We start from the raw sequence: 22,272 nt of genomic DNA, 5'->3' as shown, positions 1-22,272 counted from the left end.
TGCAGACTTTTCTCTTTTACTTTGTTGAAGTCGATGTATGAAGTAAGCTACTTTTAGTAATGAGAAATCCATTGCATTTTAATGAACAATGATACTATATCACAAACCAGAATCAGTAGAATCAAGGTTAAGAAATTTCTAAAGTAGTATTTGATTTGTTTGATGCAATGAAGACAATATTTTATAAAATTAAAAAAGCCAAGTGACTATTAAGTTACGCTGAGATTACTGGAGTTTTTTTTTTTTTTTCCTTATCTAGTCTTTTGGCCAGCCTTACCCAAGGAGCCAAGCAAACTCAAAGATAACCACTGAACTTTCAAAAGCTACAAGTGGAGACAAGCCAATGTCTGAAAATAATTTGGAAATGAGCACTGAGCTCTAACAAAATTTTTTTTAGGAAACATGAATTTTTTGTTTTCTATATAATACTTATTTATCAGTGTTAAAGAAACAAATATAAAGTATTTACATTATAAAGTCATAAAGAAAAATCAAATGAAAGTAAAAATTAATGAGGCAAAAATTCTTAGTTTCTTTGATTACTTTGACCTATTCTTATGTATCTAACCTTATCAATGGAACTACACAAAGATTTTTCTCGTTATACAGCCTTTATTATCAGATATTTTCATATGATACCAAGTAAAATCTGTCAGTTGAGCTAAACAGAAACTGAATTTTGGCATAAATATAAATGTAGACCAATATTTCAAAAGTTTCATCAATTGTTTTGAAGTTAAATGCTTAATTTATATCTGACATCGATTCTAATTCATCAGTTAGTTTTAAAGCCTGCATCGGCATGCATGTGCTGTGTTTACAATCATTGCAACCAACTGAATGTTAGCTGTGAATTAAGAACTTACTTCAGGTTATAAGTTTGATGTAATTTAGTTTCAAGAATTGTTTTGTACATTGTTTTGAATTTTTCAAAATTTCCATTTTAACTTATGGGTATGTCTGTAAAGGTAATTTGTATTGGAAAATTAACCAAGTAGATCAAAATGTTGAGTATTTACAGCAATATTGATTAAAAACATATGCCATTTGACACCATTTTCAGTGCAGAAAATAACAAATTTTAATTATTTGCAATTTATAAAATTGATTTATATTTGAGATTTTTAAAGACTAATCATGTTTTCCTTAAAATCAATTTAGTAGTTCAACATGTAGAGGGCATTATTTAGTCAATTATAAATACTGATTCTTCTAGCATTGAAAATTTTAACAATATATTTATGTAACTTGTCTTAAAATTAGTTTAAAAAAACTGAAAACTTAGATCAAATATATGCTAATGCCATAGCTATCTAAGTTACTGGATTTGCATTATTCTTTCTACATTTCTTTGAAAGTTTTAGTGCTAATACTATTATAATGTTAACATAACCCTATAAATTTCTCTCATTGTCCAGCCCAACTAATAAGTTCTGGTATTGAATGAAAGGCCTCTTGGGCAGTGATTTATGGGAGACAAAAGATTGATCTGAAATGTTGTTTTTGCATGCCTCTGATTTTGAATCCAGAATGGACAAATTAAGAGGAATGTGTGAAACAAAATACACATACAGTTAAATCAACTTTTATCACAACTTTCAAGCCTATTGACTTTTAAAGCTTGACCAACTTTTGGCATTTGAACCGTAACTTTTAAAACATAAAATATCTTTACATAGTCATTATTATATATTAATTTATAAAATTAACGACTAAAATTAATTTGTCAGTATATGTAATAAATTTAGTTTAACCTGTTGACTGCCAAGTATTTCAGCTGCTACAATACAACTCTAATGCTTCTTCATGTTGTAACTTTTTTATGACGCCATTTTGGATCGAAAGTGAAACAGTTTGTTAGTAGGTCAAATTTATGTATGGTGCTGACATCTAGCGTTGAAGTGAGGTATTATTGAGAACGAATTAACTCGTCCATGACACTGTGTTACCGATCAGCTTGGACGAGTTATCTTGTCTACGGCACTGAGCAGGTTAAGCTATATTGAGTATAACTATCATCCAGTGAAGATGTACAAGTAGGTTAATGCAGATATCTGAGTGAATGTTTTATATTTTTTGTGATGTTTCACGTAAATGGTCAAATAGTATATACCATGTTACAGGAAATGTATACTAAGAAAGATCATTCTTGAGTTAGAATATACAAAAATTATAATTGAACAATAAATACAAAGTTTTTATTTAAATGTGTATGTTACACTGTTTAATTATTAATTAAACAGATAATTAATTAATTATCTGAGCTGTTTTTAACTACATCTTTCAGAAAAATATTTACTCCTATTCCAGTAGGTTTTTACTGTCATAGAATAAACTTATTTCCTGACTTAATCCCATTATTATATAAATGTTTTTTTCATAAATAGCCATTGTTATAACAAACCTCCCTAGTTTGAAAATGACTAAATAACACATTCTTAAAGAAAAAGGTGTTAATTTAGAATACATAAATTTGTCTTAAACACAAGTTTTCAGAATGAGTAAAAGTTACAGACTTCTGAAAATTTAAGCTTACACTAACTCCATGTTGCATAATAACACAGAATATCTGGTAGCTATGAGAATAATATACTTTTCTTTATCTGTACTATGCAATGTGTTTTTGATACACACCACACAAAATTAAATACATAATATCAAAGCTGTTTTTATCTCTTATGATCATTGAAACAAAAATATACTTACAAGGATAAAGAAGCACCTTTGTGGGAAGTTCCTATTGTACTTTCATTTCATTTATAATCAGTGAATGTATTTTGTTCATTTATGTTTCTTAGTTAATCTAACACTGGTAGAGTAATTACTTGTTCAGTATTTAAATTTATATGAATTTGTTTCATTATTCCTTGTGTGTGTACAAAATGATGTATTAAAGCACTAGAAGTAAAGAATGACAATGTATTATTGAAGCTATTAAGATCTTACAAACGTTCTGTAAACTATGTAGCATTTTTGAAAGTTAATTGTATACTAGGTTCAATATCTTGTATATCTATTTGTAAGTAAGTTGAATATAAGAAAACTGTTTTTCCATAAATGATTTTAGTTTGTATAAAGCACAAGTTGAAGACTTATATCAAGCACCACACCTTCCTAATAGTGCCATTTGAAATTGTCATTGAGGAACGTATTAATTTTTTTTTCTTAGAGTAATAACTCATTAATTTTATGTTTATATAAAGGTATTGTGTTAATATGTGCCTTGTGAACTATTAAGAAATTGTTTGTATTGAATTAAGTGTAATTTTGCAGATTGAAGTACTTAATATAAGAAAGCAGTGAACTTCATGTGCAGTGTGGTACTTTATTCACAAGTTTATAAAATAGAGATGTTTTTGTTTGCCAGAATATATAAAAGTAGGTCTTTATACATAAATATAAATTGTGCCATCTTCACATGAAATTGTGTCCTGAGAACTTATTAAACTGGGTTTACAGAAGATATTTAAAATTTCATTCTTTTCCTCCAGAATTTCCTCGTTTCTTGTTTTATTTGAGTCACTTGATAATTATATACTTTTACTAAATTTGAAAATGGCTTTAACAGATCAAATTACTAATGTATTGAACATTCTCACCTTGTGATACTATACTTAACATAAATATCTTGACATAGGTTGAATAATATATAATTTTATTGGCTCTGCCTTGCGTTTTAGAAACGCCATAAATTTGAATTTTATTCCGTGTTTTACCGGTGACTTCACGTAAGAAGTAATAATCTGTTGAAAACAATTTACAATCCTGAAAAACTAAAATAAATTTCAAATTTAAATTTTTTTAAATTGCTTCCTGTTGGTGATTTTGAACAAGTAAATTTAGGTTATAATATGTAAGTTTTCTTAAAGATTAAACTTGTAATAAAAATGTTAATATTAATGTTTAATCATAAATTGTTAATAAAACATCAGATACATTTACTTACTCGTCTGATGTTACATATTGTTGACTGATATGTGGAAATTATAATGTTATTCATATTGAATCAACAGTTACGTGTTTATATAAGGAATACAATAAAAGTTGTATAATATTGGTACAAAACTTTCCACAAAATGTAACAATTTTTGTTACTAAATAAATAATAGTAACGTTAATCGTCATATTTTCACAAATAGTAGTTTCAACTTGATTGTTCGTTCCATTTTTGTAAATCTTCGATCGACAAACAAACCAACCTATAGAGTTCAAATGATCCAAAATGTTGGATTAAATGAACACGGAATAATTTTAACTCCACATTGAAATTTTGAAAGTGTATTTTCCTAATTCTACTTGACACTTGTTCATGACCAGGTGGTTAAGGCACTCGACTCGTAATCCGAGGATCGCGGGTTCGAATCCTCGTCACACCAAACATGCTCGCCCTTTCACCCGTTGATGCGTTATAATGTGACTTTTCGATGGTAAAAGAGTAGCTCAAGAAATGGCGGTGGGTGATGATGACTAACTGCCTTCCCTCTAGTCTTACACTGCTAAATTAGAGACGGCTAGCGCAGATAGCCATCGTGTAGCTTTGCGCAAAATTCAAAACAAACCAAACTAAATATGTTTATAAACAGAGTATCCTTAACATAAAATATGTCAGATTACAAAGACAGTTACAATATTCATAGATGAATACCTACAATAGCATTATTTTCAAGTATTTTATTTCTTGAACCAATTTTCCAATGGCAAAACGGAACACATTAACTTAATTTTTAAAGACCTACTTATTAAAAAAATTTATGCATAATTTAATTTAAAGTGCTTTTGCAAGAGCCAATTAAAAGAAAATATTTCTCTTTATTTTTCTATTGTTCATGGAACAAAATATATCGTAAACTTAGAGGCAGGTAAGTTATTCTGAAGTTTAATACGTGAGAACATATTTGCATCATGTTTGTAACAAGTAACTTTAATATGACAAGTTAAGTCACTTAACTAAATGAATAAAGAAGAATTAATATTTATCGGCTTTATCAATATTCAAAATTTATGCCCAAATGTCACTAAACCTTTTGGATATCGTATTTAGTTTCTTAATGAAGTTTTGTTCTTATTTTATCCCAAAGCTACACTACTTCCTCTCTGTTCATTGTGGGAAATCGAACTCCGTATTTTAACATTGTAAATCCACAGACTTACTTCTGACTTATTGGGAGTTAGTGAGGTTCTGATTGAATTCGACTGAGGCATGAAGTACTCTGCAAAAGTGTTAGGACAAGTGTTACATTTTATGGGGCAAATTGTTCCGTGCCATTACAGAATTTAAATTTCAACACAATGGTAATGTTTCACCACTGTTGACAACTGAATAAGACATGGTGAGAATACTTATCTTACTTTAGAATTCCCATATACTTGTACCAAGGGCATGTCATAAGAGTTCTGCTTGGATTGACATTTTAAAGAAATATAGGGTCTGAAATAACTATCATGGTACCTCATACAGTGTCTTAACTGTATAGAAAGAAGCTAGCAAGGAATTGGCATATGGTATCGGTATATGCTAAAATAAAACGATTTTATAGCTCTCCAGAAATAAACCTTGATAAAAACAATTTTTAGCAGCATATATTAAGTTTTATTGTCATGTCACGGCCCAAAAAGTGCAGAGAATTGTCAGTAAATAGAGGGAGTTTGCATAAAAGCTTTACGTGATGTTGGTTGGGCTCTCCAACAGATTGCTGCAGATTTGAAATACTCCCCAAACACTGACAAATACACTTTAGGTCGTAAGACTGAATCAGATAAATTTGAAAATGGGAAAGGAAGAGACAGAACACTTAAACACAATGATATGATGTTAAGTATCTTTATTTATGTAGTCTCGGGGACAGAAGGAAGACTACCACTGATCTCAAGCATGAGATAAACAACCATGTACCAAATGAGGGAAAAGTTTCCAGATTTACAGTATTAAGAAGTCTCAACAAGAATGGAATATTTGGACATGAAGCAGCTAAAAAATAAAACCTTTACTTTGACCTCCAGATAATGTCAAGGGATTGAAATTTGCTAAAAAGTAAAAAATTAGACTGTTGATGATTGGAAAAGGTTGTTATGGATGGATGAATCCATGTTTGAAATATCTGGTTTAAAATGAAGGTTTTGCATCCTGCAGAAGAAAGGTAAAAGATACCTTAATGCACAAAACTTACCAGGGCCCGGCATGGCCAAGCGCGTAAGGCGTGCGACTCGTAATCCGAGGTTCGCGCCCGCGTCGCGCTAAACATGCTCGCCCTCCCAGCCGTGGGGGCGTATAATGTGACGGTCAATCCCACTATTCGTTGGTAAAAGAGTAGCCCAAGAGTTGGCGGTGGGTGGTGATGACTAGCTGCCTTCCCTCTAGTCTTACACTGCTAAATTAGGGACGGCTAGCACAGATAGCCCTCGAGTAGCTTTGTGCGAAATTCCAAAAACAAACAAACAAACTTACCAGGAAGCATGGGAAGGCGAGAGGAGATATTCGCAAAATAGATGGACTAGTGGACCAGCTCAAGTACCATCAAATGCTGATTCATCATGGTATTTCAAGTGGTTTGTGAACTATTGGTAAAGAATTCCATTACCAAGTAAATAATGACCCCAGTCACTCATTTAACCTATGCAGAAACTACTTAACTAAGAAAGAAGCCTCTAGAGTTATTTAAGTGATGCAATTGCCCCCGCAGAGTCCCGATCTTAACTCATTTGAACAAATCTGGAATTTGATTGATCAGAAACTTGACATAGCAAACGTTACTTCCATAAAAAAAAAACCTTTATAAGAGTATATTAGAGACATTTGGAGAAAAAATCTCAAAGGACACTTTGATTAAGTATGTTTCAATAATGCCTGAAGATCTATTTGCAGTTATTACAGCAAAAGGGAGACACACAAGGGCCCGGCTTGGCCAAGCGTGTTAAGGCGTTCGACTCGTAATCCGAGGATCGCGGGTTCGAATCACGGTCACACCAAACATGCTCGCCTTTTCAGTCGTGGGGGCGTTCTAATGTGACTGTCAATCCCACTATTCGTTGGTAAAAGGGTAGCTCAAGAGTTGGCGGTGGGTGGCGATGACTATCTGCCTTCCCTCTTGTCTTACACTGCTAAATTAGGGACGGCTAGCGCAGATAGCCCTCGAGTAGCTTTGAGCGAAATTAAAAAAACAAACACTACTTCTTCCTACATATTTTTATAATCAATATAGTATATGTAGACCTGGTACTTACAACGGGGTTCCCTAAGCCTTTGTTAATATATACTCTTCAAAACAAGAAACGCAAAAGGGATATTTTTGTTATTTTAAAGAGAAATATATGTAATAACGTTACAAGCTCAGAGTATGTGATGTTACACGTGTTAAGGCACTGATTGTCAGACCAAAATGACAATAAAAGTTGTGCACTTTGAAAACGGAGGAAAACATCGGATTTTTCGCCAAAACGCATGCGTGTCCAATAAATTTGTTTGAGAGATCTGCATGTTCTGCAAGTGTAACATGTGCAAAATCCCTATAAAAGTGACGGGTTCTCGGTTTCCATAGCTCAGTGTTAAGCCACCGACACGCAATACAGTTACACCAAGACTGACTGAAGCACAACGCAACAACGCCATTGGTCGCTTGGAAGCAGGCGAATCTCGATCAGATGTTGTCAGAGCTGTGAATGTCACAAGGCTATGGAATCGTCACCAACAACATGGATCAACTCGTGACCGTTCACGATCTGGCAGACCTCGTGTGACCACGCCGGCATAAGATCGCACCATCCGGTTACGTCACCTTCGGGATAGGACCACCACTGCGACGTCTACTGCTTCAACCATAACAGGGCTGCGTAGGACTTCCGATCAGACCGTACGCAACCGTCTACGAGATTCTTAGGCCCCATGTGCAACCCATCATGGTGAACGTCAACGACGTTTTTCAACATGACAACGCCCGTCCTCACACAGCCTGACTCACTGCTGTCTTCTTGAGACACCACAACATCAACGTTCTTCCGTGGCCCTCCAAATAACCAGATTTAAACCCCATCGAACATCTTTGGGACGAGTTGGACCGACGTCTGCGACGGCGACAACCTCAACTGCAGACTCTACCTCAGCTTGCAGCAGCTTTGCAGGCTGAGTGGACAGCCATTCCACAGGATGTGATTCGTCATCTCATCGCTTCCATGGGCAGGAGATGCCAAGCAGTTATTGATGCTCACGGGGGCATACTCGTTACTGACGTTGAGTGACGTTAAATTTCACCTAGTGAGCGTGGACTTCGCCTTTGCAGACTTTGGATGTTCAGCAGTGAATGTGCAAAGTTTCACACATGTCATACAGAACTACCCGGAATAAACTTGTTAACAATGTGTCTCATATTTTGCCTTTTGCGTTTCTTTTTTTGAAGAGTATATATATATAAATAAGATAACATAGTGAAAATTGAAAGATTTTTGCGGCTGTGGTACGATACTGAGGCTTTTTTTTGCACATACAAACTAGTGCCAGTACTTTTCCAGTTGCTTAAGACATGCTACCTTTGGACTGATATACTAAGGAGGATTGTTGTGTGTACGTTATTTGATTGTGTTGTGTACTCTTCCCAGGTGCCCGAAAGCAGCTTTTACCACCGATAATTTTATTTATAGATTTTCACCTACTACTAAACGTGGCATTTTACTTACCATGTCTGAAGTACGACTTGTTGCAGATAGTCCAGTTTGACTTTACTATAAGAAAACACACACACTTGTTGCAACTTTTTCACTCACTCTCTAGATGGGGCCCGGCATGACCAGGAGGGTTAAGACGTTCGACTCGTAATGTGAGGATCGCGGGATCGAATCCCGGTCGCACCAAACTGCTCGTCCTTTCAGCCGTGAGGCGTTATAATGTGACGGTCAATCTCACTATTCGTTGGTAAAAGAGTAGCCCAACAGTTAGCGGTGGGTGGTGATGACTAATTGCCTTCAATCTAATCTTACACAAATAAATTAGGGACGACTAGTGCAGATAGACCTCGAGTAGCTTTGCGCGAAATTAAAAAAACATACAAACTCTTTCTAGATGGTCCTGATATCGAAAGTGATCCGTATTACTTTGTTATCTAAAGTCATTAAGTGTAGGGGAACTCCAAATCTCCAATCTTAACGATCTAATTGTATCAATATCTTGCTTCAGTAAAAAAGTGGTCAATTTGCGACGACATAACAATACCTAAGAATTTCAAGTAATGTAAAATGCAGTTCTGATAAATTCCGTCCCATCACGAATTTATATCGTCAGTGTTTGTCAAGTGAATTAGTGACCTGAACATATAAAATTGTTTTAATATAACATACTCAACCTGCAGAACATATATATATATATATATAAACTAAAGTAGTTTCGCATAGTGACGACTCTTTAGGTGTTTCTGACGTTCGGTTTAATACCAATTCGAATGCAGTCAAATACGGCGTGTGGGTAAGGTAAAACAAATTAGGTGCTACAGTTGTTGTTTGGAATTTCGCACAAAGCTACTCGAGGGCTATCTGTGCTAGCCGTCCCTAATTTAGCAGTGTAAGACTAGAGGGAAGGCAGCGAGTCATCACCACCCACCGCCAACTCTTGGGCTACTCTTTTACCAACGAATAGTGGGATTAACCGTCACATTATAACGCCCCCACGGCTGGGAGGGGCGAGCATGTTTGGCGCGACTCGGGCGCGAACCCGCGACCCTCAGATTACGAAGCGCACGCCTTAACGCGCTAGGCCATGCCAGGCGCAGGTGCTACAGAGATTAGTAACATATCTAGAAGAATATTTAAGAACTAATTGCTAGTATTAAGATATATTAAAGAACTCATATAAATATTTCTAAATGTTTTTTATGAGCAGCTAAAATAAAGCAGTAGGTTGCTTTTTATTTGTTTGGTTAAATATAAAGGTTCCTACCACAGGAACAAAACTTTTAATTTTAGAGTTATAAGTTCTCAACTTAAAGCTTAACGCTGAGCCACAAGGATATAAACTAGATCAGTGTTCTCAAACTGAGGTTCGTGAAATATCTTCAGAGGGCTTTAGCTTGTATAAAAATATTTTCTTTAAAACTTCCTAACACTACCAAAGTAATGTTTTATTAATAAATTTATCTGGTAACAAATATGACTAAGTGTCTTTAGTTATGCCTCAGATTTCATTTCGAATGACAAATTGCAATACAAATAATACCCCAGAGTAGCTATATTAATTGTTTTTATAAAATCCCTGGATGAGTTACGTAGCTGTAGTGTCTGAGGTTTTAGAGAGTCTCAAGCGACAAATGTTCAGAAACCCTTGCATTAGTGCTAATACTTATATCGAGTGTGTATGTTTTCTTATAGCAAAGCCACATCGGGCTATTTACTATGTCCGCTGAGAAGAATCAAACCCCAGAGTTTAGCATATATCTGAAGACTTACCACTGTCTCACCGGGGAACAATACTTACAAAGAGTGGGCATAGCGTTGAAATTAGAAAATCCAATATGTTTGATTAAAAATGCTTAAAACATTCAAGTCATCAACAAGAACTCATATAAAAGAATAAATTAAACCAAGAAACAAATTACAATATTCTAATTAAAAGATATATTTTGGTGTTAGAAGTATTTGAAAATACAGAGCTTGCATACAGGTAAGAGCATCTTGTCATATTTAATCGGCCCGGCATGGCCAAATCGTGTTAAGGCGTGCGACTCGTAATCCGAGGGTCGCGGGTTCGCGCCCGATCGCGCTAAACATGCTCGCCCTCCCAGCCGTGGGGGTGTATAATGTGACGGTCAATCCCACTATTCGTTGGTAAAAGAGTAGTCCAAGAGTTGGTGGTGGGTGGTGATGACTAGCTGCCTTCCCTCTAGTCTTACACTGCTAAATTAGGGACGGCTAGCACAGATAGCCCTCGAGTAGCTTTGTGCGAAATTCAAAAACACACAAAAACAAACAACCATATTTAATCTCATTTTAGTAAGCCTTTATATGTAAAGACATTTTAAAGTTTAGGGCCCGGCATGGCCAGGTGGGTTAAGGCATTCGACTTGTAATCTGAGGGTCGCGGGTTCGAATCCCCGTCACACTAAACGTGCTCGCCCGTTTAGCCGTGGGGCGTTATAATATGAGGTCAATCCCACTATTCGTTTGTAAAAGAGTGGCCCAAGAGTTGGCGGTGGGTGGTGATGACTAGCTGCCTTCCCTCTAGTTTTACACTGCTAAATTAGGGATGGCTAGCGCAGATAGCTCTCGAGTAGTTTTGCACGAAATTAAGAAAAAAAAAATTAAATTTTATGAGTAAGTGTGGTGTTCAAAGATAAATGACAAAGATATAAGACCTAAACTTGCTCAAACTTAAATTATTTGTATCCAATATGTGAAGCTTATGAGTAAATATGGAATATGATGTATAATATAGTTCTCATTATTTACCTCTGATAGTCAAACAGATATTATACTTTCAAACATGTTGCTCGTACTTTGGTGATGTTTGTTTTTTCCTCATCATTTTGTGCCTAATATAGTCCTTTTTATACTGTAATAAATATATAATGAAATATAAAAAAATATTTTCATGTGTGTAATATAAATATTGAATAATTATAAACAGGAGCATATACATCCTGACGATGTTCGCTCCTCTACATAAAAAAATTTTCTCAATCCAAACGAGCCGTTTTTACATATTTATTTTTCTCTACAAGTGGGTTTTCTCGTCATCACTGATCATTTACAGACTGTTTCGCTTTGATTTTATTTTTCTGTAGAATAGTTAGCGCATACATTTTGTGTTCTGTTTTCTGGATGCCTAAGGCACACTTAATTTTGAAAGGTTAATACTCCTGAGTGCTCCTTCATGTTGAAATAAGTTAATGATTTCCTCCTTTCACTAGAGGTCGGGTATAGGTAATCCAACATGGCAGACAATAAAATGAGCGAAATGAGATTTGATGGAAAAGTAGCGGTAGTGACAGGTGCTGGTGGAGGTAAGAACGAATAAAAAATGTTAACACATTAAATTTTGAGTTTATATCAGCTGTGGGTGACTTAGAGCAAAATATTTAGAAACATTTTAATACACATATGTTGATCAACATAAAGTACAATAACTTGTAAGTTGTTATGGTTATAACTACATTAGTATTATCCTTACGATGTTAACACGGTAACTTGAGGTTAAGTATCTTCAGTCAAACCACTAAAGAACTGGTTTATATTACTTATAACTATGTTATTCTTATAGCTTATTGTAAGTATTATTATCAAATTTATAGTAGTAGTATTATCATGTACAACTGTATGACCATTTGGTTGTATGCATTATTCTGATACAGTGACACTGTAGCCTGTGAAGAATATGATATAATCAAGATTATACTAAGTTGGTATTGTCGTCCTCATTGGTACTTGTTAACTACTTTTTACTTATTTTTGCAGTTTATACTGCATATCAGAATAGTATATTATAAACATATTACTAGTCTTGCTTAAGAAGGGTCAGAAATTTACAAATACAGTTCTTGATAGTGAAACACACTGACAAAAATGCATACATCTATGGTACAGAACAGACTTAGACTTTTATATTTAATAACTGACAAATGTATATTGTAGAGTATATGCTTCATTAATAAAGCTAACAGTAACAAGCTACTAAAGTGTTGGAAATTCACATCATTTAGTGTCAATAAATAATTACAGTATATACAATAACCATTTCTTTATCACTGAAGACAATTTTAAATAAAAATACCCTTCAAACAACAATAACATAATTTTCACTAGGATTTTACATGAGGATTTAATTATGTTATATTGATGCAATTTGTAAATACAGTACCAAAAATGCAGTTCTTAAGAATTAGTTTGTCAATAAAGGGTGCTGCTTTTCATACAGAATGTTTTTGAAACAAATTCAAATCTGTTGGTTCACCTCAGCTGTTCTATCCTCGAAGGTAAATTAAAATAAATAATATTAGAATTACTCCTTATAATTTGTATACCTATCAGATTTTTCTTGAACTTGCTTAAATTTACTGCCTTTACAACATCCAAAAGCCAACCACCCTCTTAGAGAAATGAAACTGTCTTAACTTAAGATGACTCCTACTTTGCCAAAATTTATATTTGTATCCCCTAATCCTACTGTTCTCACTGTTAAGTATGAAAAAAGATAGGTAAACATATCAATTCCCTTTACAATCTTAAACACCTCAATTAGATCCCCACAGCTCTTCGTTTTTTTTCAAGAAAAATACAGTTTGAGAGATTTCAGATTCTCCTGATATGACAACCAAACCATCCTGGGCACCATTTCAGTAGTTTTTCTCTAAACTCTTTTCAACAATTTGATGTCTTTTCTCAGGTAAGGAGTCCCAAGCTGAACATAGTATTTCTAATGTGGACTAACCAGTGACCTTTACAAAGAAATTATAACCTTTTTAGACTGGTATTTAATATTTCTGTAAATACAACCTAAAATTCTATTTGCTCTACTACAACGAACAGCACACTGCTTGTGTGGCTTTAGAAACCAATCAGTTATTATATTAAGATTTTCCTTTCCTTTATAACACTGTTAAGGTTATGCCAATCCAAATTATACTTGTATATCAGCACAATTCAAAGAGTTTTCCCATATAGTACTTCCCTGAAAAAAAAAAAATTAATAAAATGTTGACTTGTTTTAAATCTGTTTCAATTAAGTGTATAAATACTAGCACTCTTAACATAATAACAGCCACTCTTGGGATGGTGTTTATATCAGTAAATAAAAATGTTTACAGTTCTTTATGTTCTTTATTATAAGGTAAAAGAATTCATATGGGCCTCTTAAAAAACAGTAAAATTTACATTAAAATTATCTAAATTTCAAATCAATAAAATATGCAACATTTATATATATATATATATACACACATACTATAGTGTCACTTGTTTTTTTAGTAACAATACTTTTCATTTGTACATAATACCTGACAATTTGTGGTTCATTGAAGTCTTCTCCCCTAACAACAAGAAGTTCATGTGCTATTTTACCAGACTTGATAAAAACCTAACTCATCAGAATATAAAAAAATAGTGTAACATAAGGCCACTCAACCTATTTATGTTTCCAAATCTACAAAATCAATAACCAAAGTATCAAAGCCAAATACATATTTCTCTTCCTTATATTTATTTAACAAAATATTAAAAGGGAAACTAAAATCACAAATCATTCATTAATTTACTAATAGTGTAATTTATAATTATCTGAATATGTTCATGAATGCTATGATTCAGGATATGATAGATGAATTCATGCTTTTAGACATTTTAATTTTTTTTTGTATTTTCAAAATATTGTTGTCATTGAATAAAAAACAAAACAAAAATTGATGTTTGGAGAACTAAACTTTTCTTTTGACTCAAGTGTGATTTTTCTGTTCATCAAACATATTAGATTTGCTAAATATTTTATTCAGCTGTTGTATTTTAGACCGAAAATATGGATTTGCTGGAGAAAAATTTGGGGAAAGAAATTAATAAATTTTAAGACGACAAGAAAATAAGCAGTAATAGAATTTTGTCTCCTTGGATTTAGAAGAAGGGGGAACATTAGCTAAGTTTTCAAATTGATAAGAACATTATGAGCAATCCTTTTTCCTTTTGAGTATTATTATAACAAAATTACTGTCAAAATTTTTCAGTTAATGAACATGATGTATTTTGAGAATTTAAAGTATTGTTTTTTAGTTATAATTTTGAACACAGATTTAGAAACTTGGTATTTTCTGGCTATAATGAGTTCTCTGAATGACTGATAGATTACCCCTTTGGGCTGAAAATTGTGTCACAAAATTGTTTAAAATATCAAATGCTTAAATTACTGTGTCTTTCATTCAGCGTTTTCACAGTTGCTATGACAACTCTGTTTTATGGTGTTTCTAGTTTTGTTATTTTATGTTGTTAATATTGTAATGAATGGTTAAAATTTTTCTTTAGGCTTAGGTCGTGAATATGCCATCAGTCTTGCTGATAGAGGAGCTTCAGTTGTGGGTAAGCTCTAATAGTACTTTATTTCATTTTCTTAGTTTTGATTTACAGTTGCTTTGGCTTATGTTAAACTGCCAGTTTTATGCAGAATGAAAATCAGGCTTCTCAAGAAGTTGAGGTTAATATGCATTTGCAATATAATAATATTTTACATAAATTTATGTATTTATTCAAATTTTACATTGTATGATTATGACATGCTTATGAAAAAACAAATTATTTGGCTTTCAAGGTCTTGCTAATAAAATTCTCACATGTCTGATTGTTTGAGATGCAGTAATTTTCTATAAAATATGACCAATAAAACGTACTTGTTTGTAAAATATTCCCTTTATTGTGTTAAGTATGTTGCATAATGTTAAGTAAAAATAAGATTATTCATATTGTAATGAAATACGTGAATTCAGATCATGAATTTTGTTCGTAGAGGGAAAGATTTTGCAGAGAAAAGATTAAAATTTGGCAAAGGATTGTAAAAACATAAACAATGTGGAAGTGATAATTGTCTCATTATCTTAGAACTACAATAACCAGCTGTGATTAGTTTTGTATGGGAGGCAAAGGTTAAGTAACAGACATTGATCAAGTACATGTCATATTAAGAGAACTTGAATTACACTTTTGTAATAATTACAACAATCACATCTTTTTGAAAAGAAAAATGTCCACCTGTCATTGTATTTCTGTTATTTATCAGTAGTATAGAAATACTGATTATCTCAAAGTACATAAAAACTGCAATATTTATACAGGAATTTGTAGGTAGTGTTGGAATATATATATTTATTCTTGTAGAAATATTTTTTTGGAAACTATAAATGTGTGTGCATGAAATTTATTCAGTTTGTAGTATCTAGTTAGCACTTTTAACAAATTTCAATTAACTTATACTGTTATGAATTATACAGTTATTCCCATGATTTACCTTCTGCTCTTTTGTATGTAATGTTTTGTGCTGTACACAGTTGTAACACATAGAAGAACATTTGAAAGCTTAAAAAAATTAAGTTTTTGTAGATATCGATCAACATTACAATGTTTATAAAATATTATGGTTTTCTTATAAATAATATTCCTTTTATCACTTATCATACACAAAATATTGATTATATAAGAAATTCTTGTTACAAAATTCCAGCCTTTCACACAAAAAGGAAAGGTTATTTAAAAATTTGTGTTTTGTGCTGTTTGCTGGTACAGATTACTGCAGTAATATGTATAGTCACAATGTCCAAGTCTAACCAGGAAAGAACCTTGTATATTTTCAGTGAATGACCTTGGAGGGACCAGAAGTGGACAAGGAAAAAATACTGGTGCTGCTGACAAGGTTGTTCAGGAGATTATATCCAGAGGAGGAAAAGCTGTAGCTGACTACAGTAACTGCTCTTTTCCTTTTTTTCTGGAACTAATATAAACCTTTCCATTTTTCTATGCCTTGTTACTATATTAATGTAAGCTTTATTTACATATTCTTGTGCATACTTGTATTCAGTTGGACAGGTAAAGTGTATCTATACAGGGAATGGACAAAATAAACTGGCCCCCTTGAGAATGTTATTAGTTTGTTATACCTTTTGATTAGATAACATAAAAATGTGTAAACACTATGTATTTAGAACACACTCAATGAGATCTGTTCTAATATGATCTGAAGTCCTAATTTTAACACTGGCTTTTGTGAGTACCTGAACTTTTCATGACTTTAGTTACATTTTCTTATAAAAATTGTTGTGTACCTGCTGTAGTTTCTTCGATCATCTTATTCCAATTAGCCTACAAAATGATCAAACAAGTTTCCTTGTGATGATTGAATATGAAAATGAAACTTTAACACAAACCAGTTTCACAATTTCATATTTAATTGACATTTCTGTGGATTTCAGTAATGATTCATGTCCATGTGGAATGCTTTCAATGAGTTTCTACAGATATTCCTAAGTGATTGACTGCCATCCTTCTTTGAGTACTTCAAAAAGTTTGTCTTTCATGTTTGGTTTGTGATCTTTTCTTAATCAGTTTAACTCAGTCCATAAATCAGATTGATGTCAAGTGACTGACTTGGTCATTCCATAAATCAGATTGATGGCCATTCCATTACATCAGATTGATGTCAAGTGACTGACTTGGCCATTACATCAGTTCTCTTATTTCTAAAATATCTGTTAACAATTCCACAATTGCAGTGACTGACTTGTTTGATCAGATTTTCAAGTGACTGACTTGGCCATTCCATTACATCAGATTGAGTCTAATTGTAATAAGAATATAACAATCCACAATTGCAGGAACTATCAGCAGGTAAGAATATATAACACTTTTATGAGAAAATGTTACTAAAATCATGAAAAGTTCGGGAGTTCACAAAAGCCAGTGTTAAAATTAGGACTTGACATAATATTTTAACAAATCTTGTTGAGTGTGTTCTAAAAATGTAATTTTGCATATTTTTCTGTTATCTAATAAAAGATGTAACAAATTTGCAACATTTTTAAAGAGGGCCACTTTTTTTTGTTCACTCCTTGTATATTATGATGTACAATACAAGAAACTTTTAGATGTGAATTAGATACAATATTTAAGCTATTTTTTTAATTTGAAATGTTCTTATATAATAGATAATAATGTAGTCACACAAATAAAACTTCTTTTTGATGTTTGTTCTTTATTGCATAAGGAAGTATAAACCTTCATATTAAAAGCTAAAACCTGACAATAAAATAATTTTTGTGCTAGTTTTCGTCATATGAAAGCAATTGGTAATAATTGATTTGCTTCACTCCCAAGTAATGGTTCATGTATATATATGTATAATTATATTTTTCCTGACAAATAACTAAATAGATTATTTTTTAAACCAGATTCTGTCGAAGAAGGGGAAAAAGTAATACAAACAGCAATAGACAAATTTGGTCATATTGGTGAGTTAATTTTGTTTTTGCTCATAAAATGTGTCAATATTCCCTTTTTTTTTTACAACCCATTTTGGCAGTTACCTCATTTCTAGAGACATGAAAAACAATGGTATCATATATAGATTAATAATAGCAAACGATCCTGGGTCAACATAAAGATCTAATAAATCTAGGAGGATGAGCATTTAGTTATTATATTTTTAGAAAGCAACAGTTTTTTTTTTTTAAAGTACCAATTTATTTGCATTATTTTTAAGATGGTGCAGATTTAGCTGAATAATATTTGGGATGAAAATATTTAATTGAGTAATTTTTTAAGAAGAAGAATGAAGTTGTGTACTTAAGAGAATAAAAATTTTGTTGAACAATTTTCTTTATGAGGATACAAGTTTCGTTGAGTTATGTTTTAAGGATGATTAAAATAAGTTCAATAGTAGTTTTAAAATGGGTTCTGAAAATCCCCCTTTTGTGGGAATTTCAGGTCTCTTTCATTTAACGGTTTTCGTCAAACTAAAATAGTTTATAATGCTTGATAACTGTAATTAAAGACATATTTATTTGAAGGTTTTTAATACTAAAATATAATTACAAGTAAAAATTATAAGATTTCAGTAAAGACCTTGATAATTTAGTTATAGTAAAAAAACATTGGTTATTTTTCATAACCATGAGTTGTAAATTGATTGTGTTAATATGTTGAAGAAACTTTATTATTTATAATAATAAATGAATATGTGTGTGAAACCACCTTAGCTTCAAGAGTAAAGAACCTACAGACCTGTAACTTTACACACATACTAAGGAGATTTTGAGGGTGTTCACCAGGGTATTATTAATTTTTTTTTAGATTTGACTAAAATAAACTGTTCCCTGGTGGCACAGTGGTATGCCTGTGGACTTAGAACACTAGAACCTGGGTTTTGATACCTGCAGTTGGCAGAGCACAGATAGCCCATTGTGTTGCTTTGTATTCAACTTAAACATTAAAAAAAATTTGACCAATTGTTTTCACACTATAGTTTTTGCTATGTTTTCTTTAAGCCCCCTAATTCTGCTTCCTGGAGTTTTATAGAAAAGTATCTTTGTTGTTTTTTTTCTAATTCTAATTTTTTGAATGACCAACATGTTTTGTTTTTGCCAAATACTGTTGAAAACGAAGAAAATGGTGAAAAAACATGCCACCTGGCTTGTAATTTCAATTTGAACAATTCCATTTCTCAGTTCTACTTAGCTTTCCCATGAATATAAATAAGGTGCAGAGGCAGTCACTGAAGGTTGTTGGTCTCAACGTGTAGAGTCCATGCCTTTCTCACAGCCAGCTTTACATTGGTTGCTCCAGATTGGTAATGACGAGAACCTTTTTATCTTGGAACCAGATGATAAAAGGCCAACATTATTTGTCATGGTGAATTCTATAGGTTTCTGGGAAAAACAAAATCTTTGAAAGATTTTTGGCTGTGTCTCATATTTAAAATAGGTTAAAAAACACACAAACACATTTTACCAGGAGAATATCAATCTGGTAACCCAAGTGAAGGTATGTACTTTGGCTAGTATATATACGTATGTGTATCCAAAGAAAAAGAATTTATGTGAACATTTGTTGAATAGTTTGATGCACAATTTTTGTCCATTACAACAGTTTGTTTGCTTTTATGAATAGTATTATAATTTTTCTAAAAAAGCTTTTAATGTTACAGTTTTAGGAACAAAAAGTACATGCATGTACTTGTATTTTGAAGACATCTTGTGTATAAATTAAGGCTTAAAATGAAAATGTTGCTTATGAAAAAAAAACAAGTTGATGACCTGACATTTTTAGAATTTATTTTTTTGAAAACATCCTCACTTATTTAGCATATCAGTTAAGTTCTAAGCCTAAATTTTATTGAAATAAAAGATTAAACAACAATATGGATTCTGTTTGGAATTTCAAAATAATTCTTCTGACAATTTTTTACAGATATACTAATAAATAATGCTGGAATTTTGAGGGACAAGTCATTTATGAAACTTTCTGTAGAAGACTGGGGTAAGTATATATGGTATTTTTTTATACAATAAATGCTGTTATCCAAAATAAGGAAACTATTTATTACCTTTAGACAACATTTGTTTTGAACATGCAGTATTTCAGTTAGCACATATGCAAAGAAATATTTTGTATTAAAACAAATGTTCCATATATTATAAAATCATTTTTTATTTATTTGCATTATGTCTCTCATACTCTATGTAGTAAATACCAAATGCTATAAATAACTCTTTTTGTAATTGTATCTGGAACATTTTACATTTTTTTTTGTTGCTCAATAAGTAAATAAAATAATAGTGTAAATTATTAATTTGAAATGGTTTTGTAATTAAAGTTGAAAGTATTATTTCAGAAATGAAAAATATATTTTATTTTCCATTTATTTTAGTTTGTTATTTTAAGGTAAGGTGTGGAAATTATAATGTTGTCATTCAAGTTTTTGTCATTACACATTGACTGTGTTTTTTGTACTAAGACACAGATTAGCAGTAAACCAGATTCATTGTAGATAGAGTACAAATGTCCTATTTTGTAGCTTTGCACTAAGAAATACAAATAAACACTTAAACGTAAAAATCTGTGAGGCTGAGTAGAAATGTATACAGTCAAAGGCATCTAAAGTTGGAAATAAAAATAAAAGTCCTTTATCAAACTGAACAAGTCAAAATTAAATAACAAAAACAACAAACAGAAACCTTTACAAAATGTATTTAGACTAAACAGACATTAAGATGCTCAGATACAAAAGAGATAATAGGACTATATTTTTGTATTTCTTAAATTAACAAAAGCATGTTCTTCCACTTCAGAAACTTTCAACATGAAATATTTCAGAAAATGTCATAACACACAGAGCTCATTTTTAATGTTTATGGTTCTTTGACCTCGTAAAGAAACACATGGATCTGTTAGGTTATAGCGCATCAAAACTATGTACAACATAGGTAGGTCAAAGTGCACATGTCACGACCATTTAAGGTTATATTTTAAATTTAATTAAATTATTATCAATGTGTGTGAATAAATGTGGCATTATAATGTAGTTAATATATTAAATTTTAATATAAGTTTTAATTTCTTAATTTTAGCAGAAAAATATTTAAGTGAATCCATCTTTCACATTGTCTCGTTAATCTGCTAGGTAATTTCAGTGCTCATCTCTGATGTTCTGAGTTTAATCTAAATTACTCATTAGAGTTTAGATATTATTAAAACAAACTGTTTTTATGTTGATTGATCTTCTCTGTTTACGAAGACAAAAGTACAAAGTCAGACCCACTTGCTACACTAAGTTGTTACATCCTCTCTTTTACAAGTTACCAATAATTCTCTGACATTGTCTTTTGCATCATTTGTAACAAATAGAAAGACAAACATTCGACTCAGTGACTGACATATAATGATACTTTGTTCTCGGTAAAGATTATTACTTATTTTGCTTGCGTATTGAACGCTGCTTTCCCCAAGTTCAGATCAGATAAATAAGGGAAATATTTTGAGACACTTATGTCTTATTTAGAATGTCTGTTAAGTTGTAGGACGTTGTTTGCTTTGTAAATATTACTATTCTGTGCCCTTATTTACATTCTTCAAATGAATAAAAATTATTTAATATACTAGTAATATCAATCCAAAAAGGAATAGTTTTAAATTTCATCAATGGGCTGTGAACAAAAAATGATGCCAAACGTAAAACTATGTTACTTCTTTTTTGTATGTAGTTTTCTTATTGTTATAGTAATGAGTGAAGTGTAAAAATTAGAAACTAAAGATTAGGTAAGATGATGAAAAAATATATAATAAAAACATTTTTTCACAAGGTATACTTGCAAGTTGTTCTTATACTATCTCATTTCAATATGGTAAATTTGTCAAGTGATATACAGCTTGTATCACACAATTATTAGTTACACACAGCTCAAATAGCATTAAAACAGCAAAATGTAGTGTGTGTAATAGCCTGGAACAACCATTAAGCTTTTTAGGAGAAATAGTTATAGTTTTCTGTTAGAATCTGCAGTCCATATAGAAAGAAAAAAGAGATTAATTTTGATTTATCTTGTGTTATTTTGTATGATGGTTACAATATTGGTAAAATTGAGCAGGTCAATACAAAGGTAAGGTAGAGAAAGTAACAGATAAGTTACAAAATTTTAAATGTTTAATATTCATTTTGGTTGTTTAATAAGTTATGTACATGAAACTTCAGAACTGCAAGTACTGTTTAACACTGACACAATATTTATTAACAGACAACTCTTTAAAATAATTATTTAAAAACCTAATTTTTACATG

At 31.9% G+C, this 22,272-nt stretch overlaps 2 protein-coding genes across 11 annotated transcripts in view; both read left to right on the top strand.

Moving 5' to 3' along the window:
- LOC143231934 (band 4.1-like protein 4) overlaps window positions 1-3,806 on the top strand; it is a 141,076-nt gene extending 137,270 nt beyond the window's left edge. For all 9 annotated transcript variants that reach the window (XM_076466805.1, XM_076466804.1, XM_076466803.1 and 6 more), the window contains one exon: window positions 260-3,806. In XM_076466805.1, the coding sequence (XP_076322920.1) occupies window positions 260-305 (46 nt within the window). In that variant the 3' untranslated portion in view covers window positions 306-3,806. The remainder of the gene's footprint in view (window positions 1-259) is intronic.
- Window positions 3,807-11,665: 7,859 nt separating this feature from the next.
- The window catches only part of Mfe2 (peroxisomal Multifunctional enzyme type 2), a 70,374-nt gene continuing 59,767 nt past the window's right edge, over window positions 11,666-22,272 (top strand). Inside the window, exons 1-5 of one of the 2 annotated variants that reach the window (XM_076466782.1) lie at window positions 11,666-11,978; window positions 14,980-15,033; window positions 16,299-16,406; window positions 17,889-17,948; window positions 19,906-19,974. In XM_076466782.1, coding sequence (XP_076322897.1) covers window positions 11,909-11,978; window positions 14,980-15,033; window positions 16,299-16,406; window positions 17,889-17,948; window positions 19,906-19,974 — 361 coding nt within the window. In that variant the 5' untranslated portion in view covers window positions 11,666-11,908. The remainder of the gene's footprint in view (window positions 11,979-14,979; window positions 15,034-16,298; window positions 16,407-17,888; window positions 17,949-19,905; window positions 19,975-22,272) is intronic. The other variant, XR_013017294.1, reaches the window with a different exon arrangement.

The sequence above is a fragment of the Tachypleus tridentatus genome, chromosome 11 (genome assembly GCF_004210375.1).
Source record: "Tachypleus tridentatus isolate NWPU-2018 chromosome 11, ASM421037v1, whole genome shotgun sequence".
Taxonomy (NCBI): domain Eukaryota; kingdom Metazoa; phylum Arthropoda; class Merostomata; order Xiphosura; family Limulidae; genus Tachypleus; species Tachypleus tridentatus.
The sequence above is the reverse complement of the archived record's forward strand: the minus strand, read 5'-3'. Positions and strand labels throughout refer to the sequence as shown.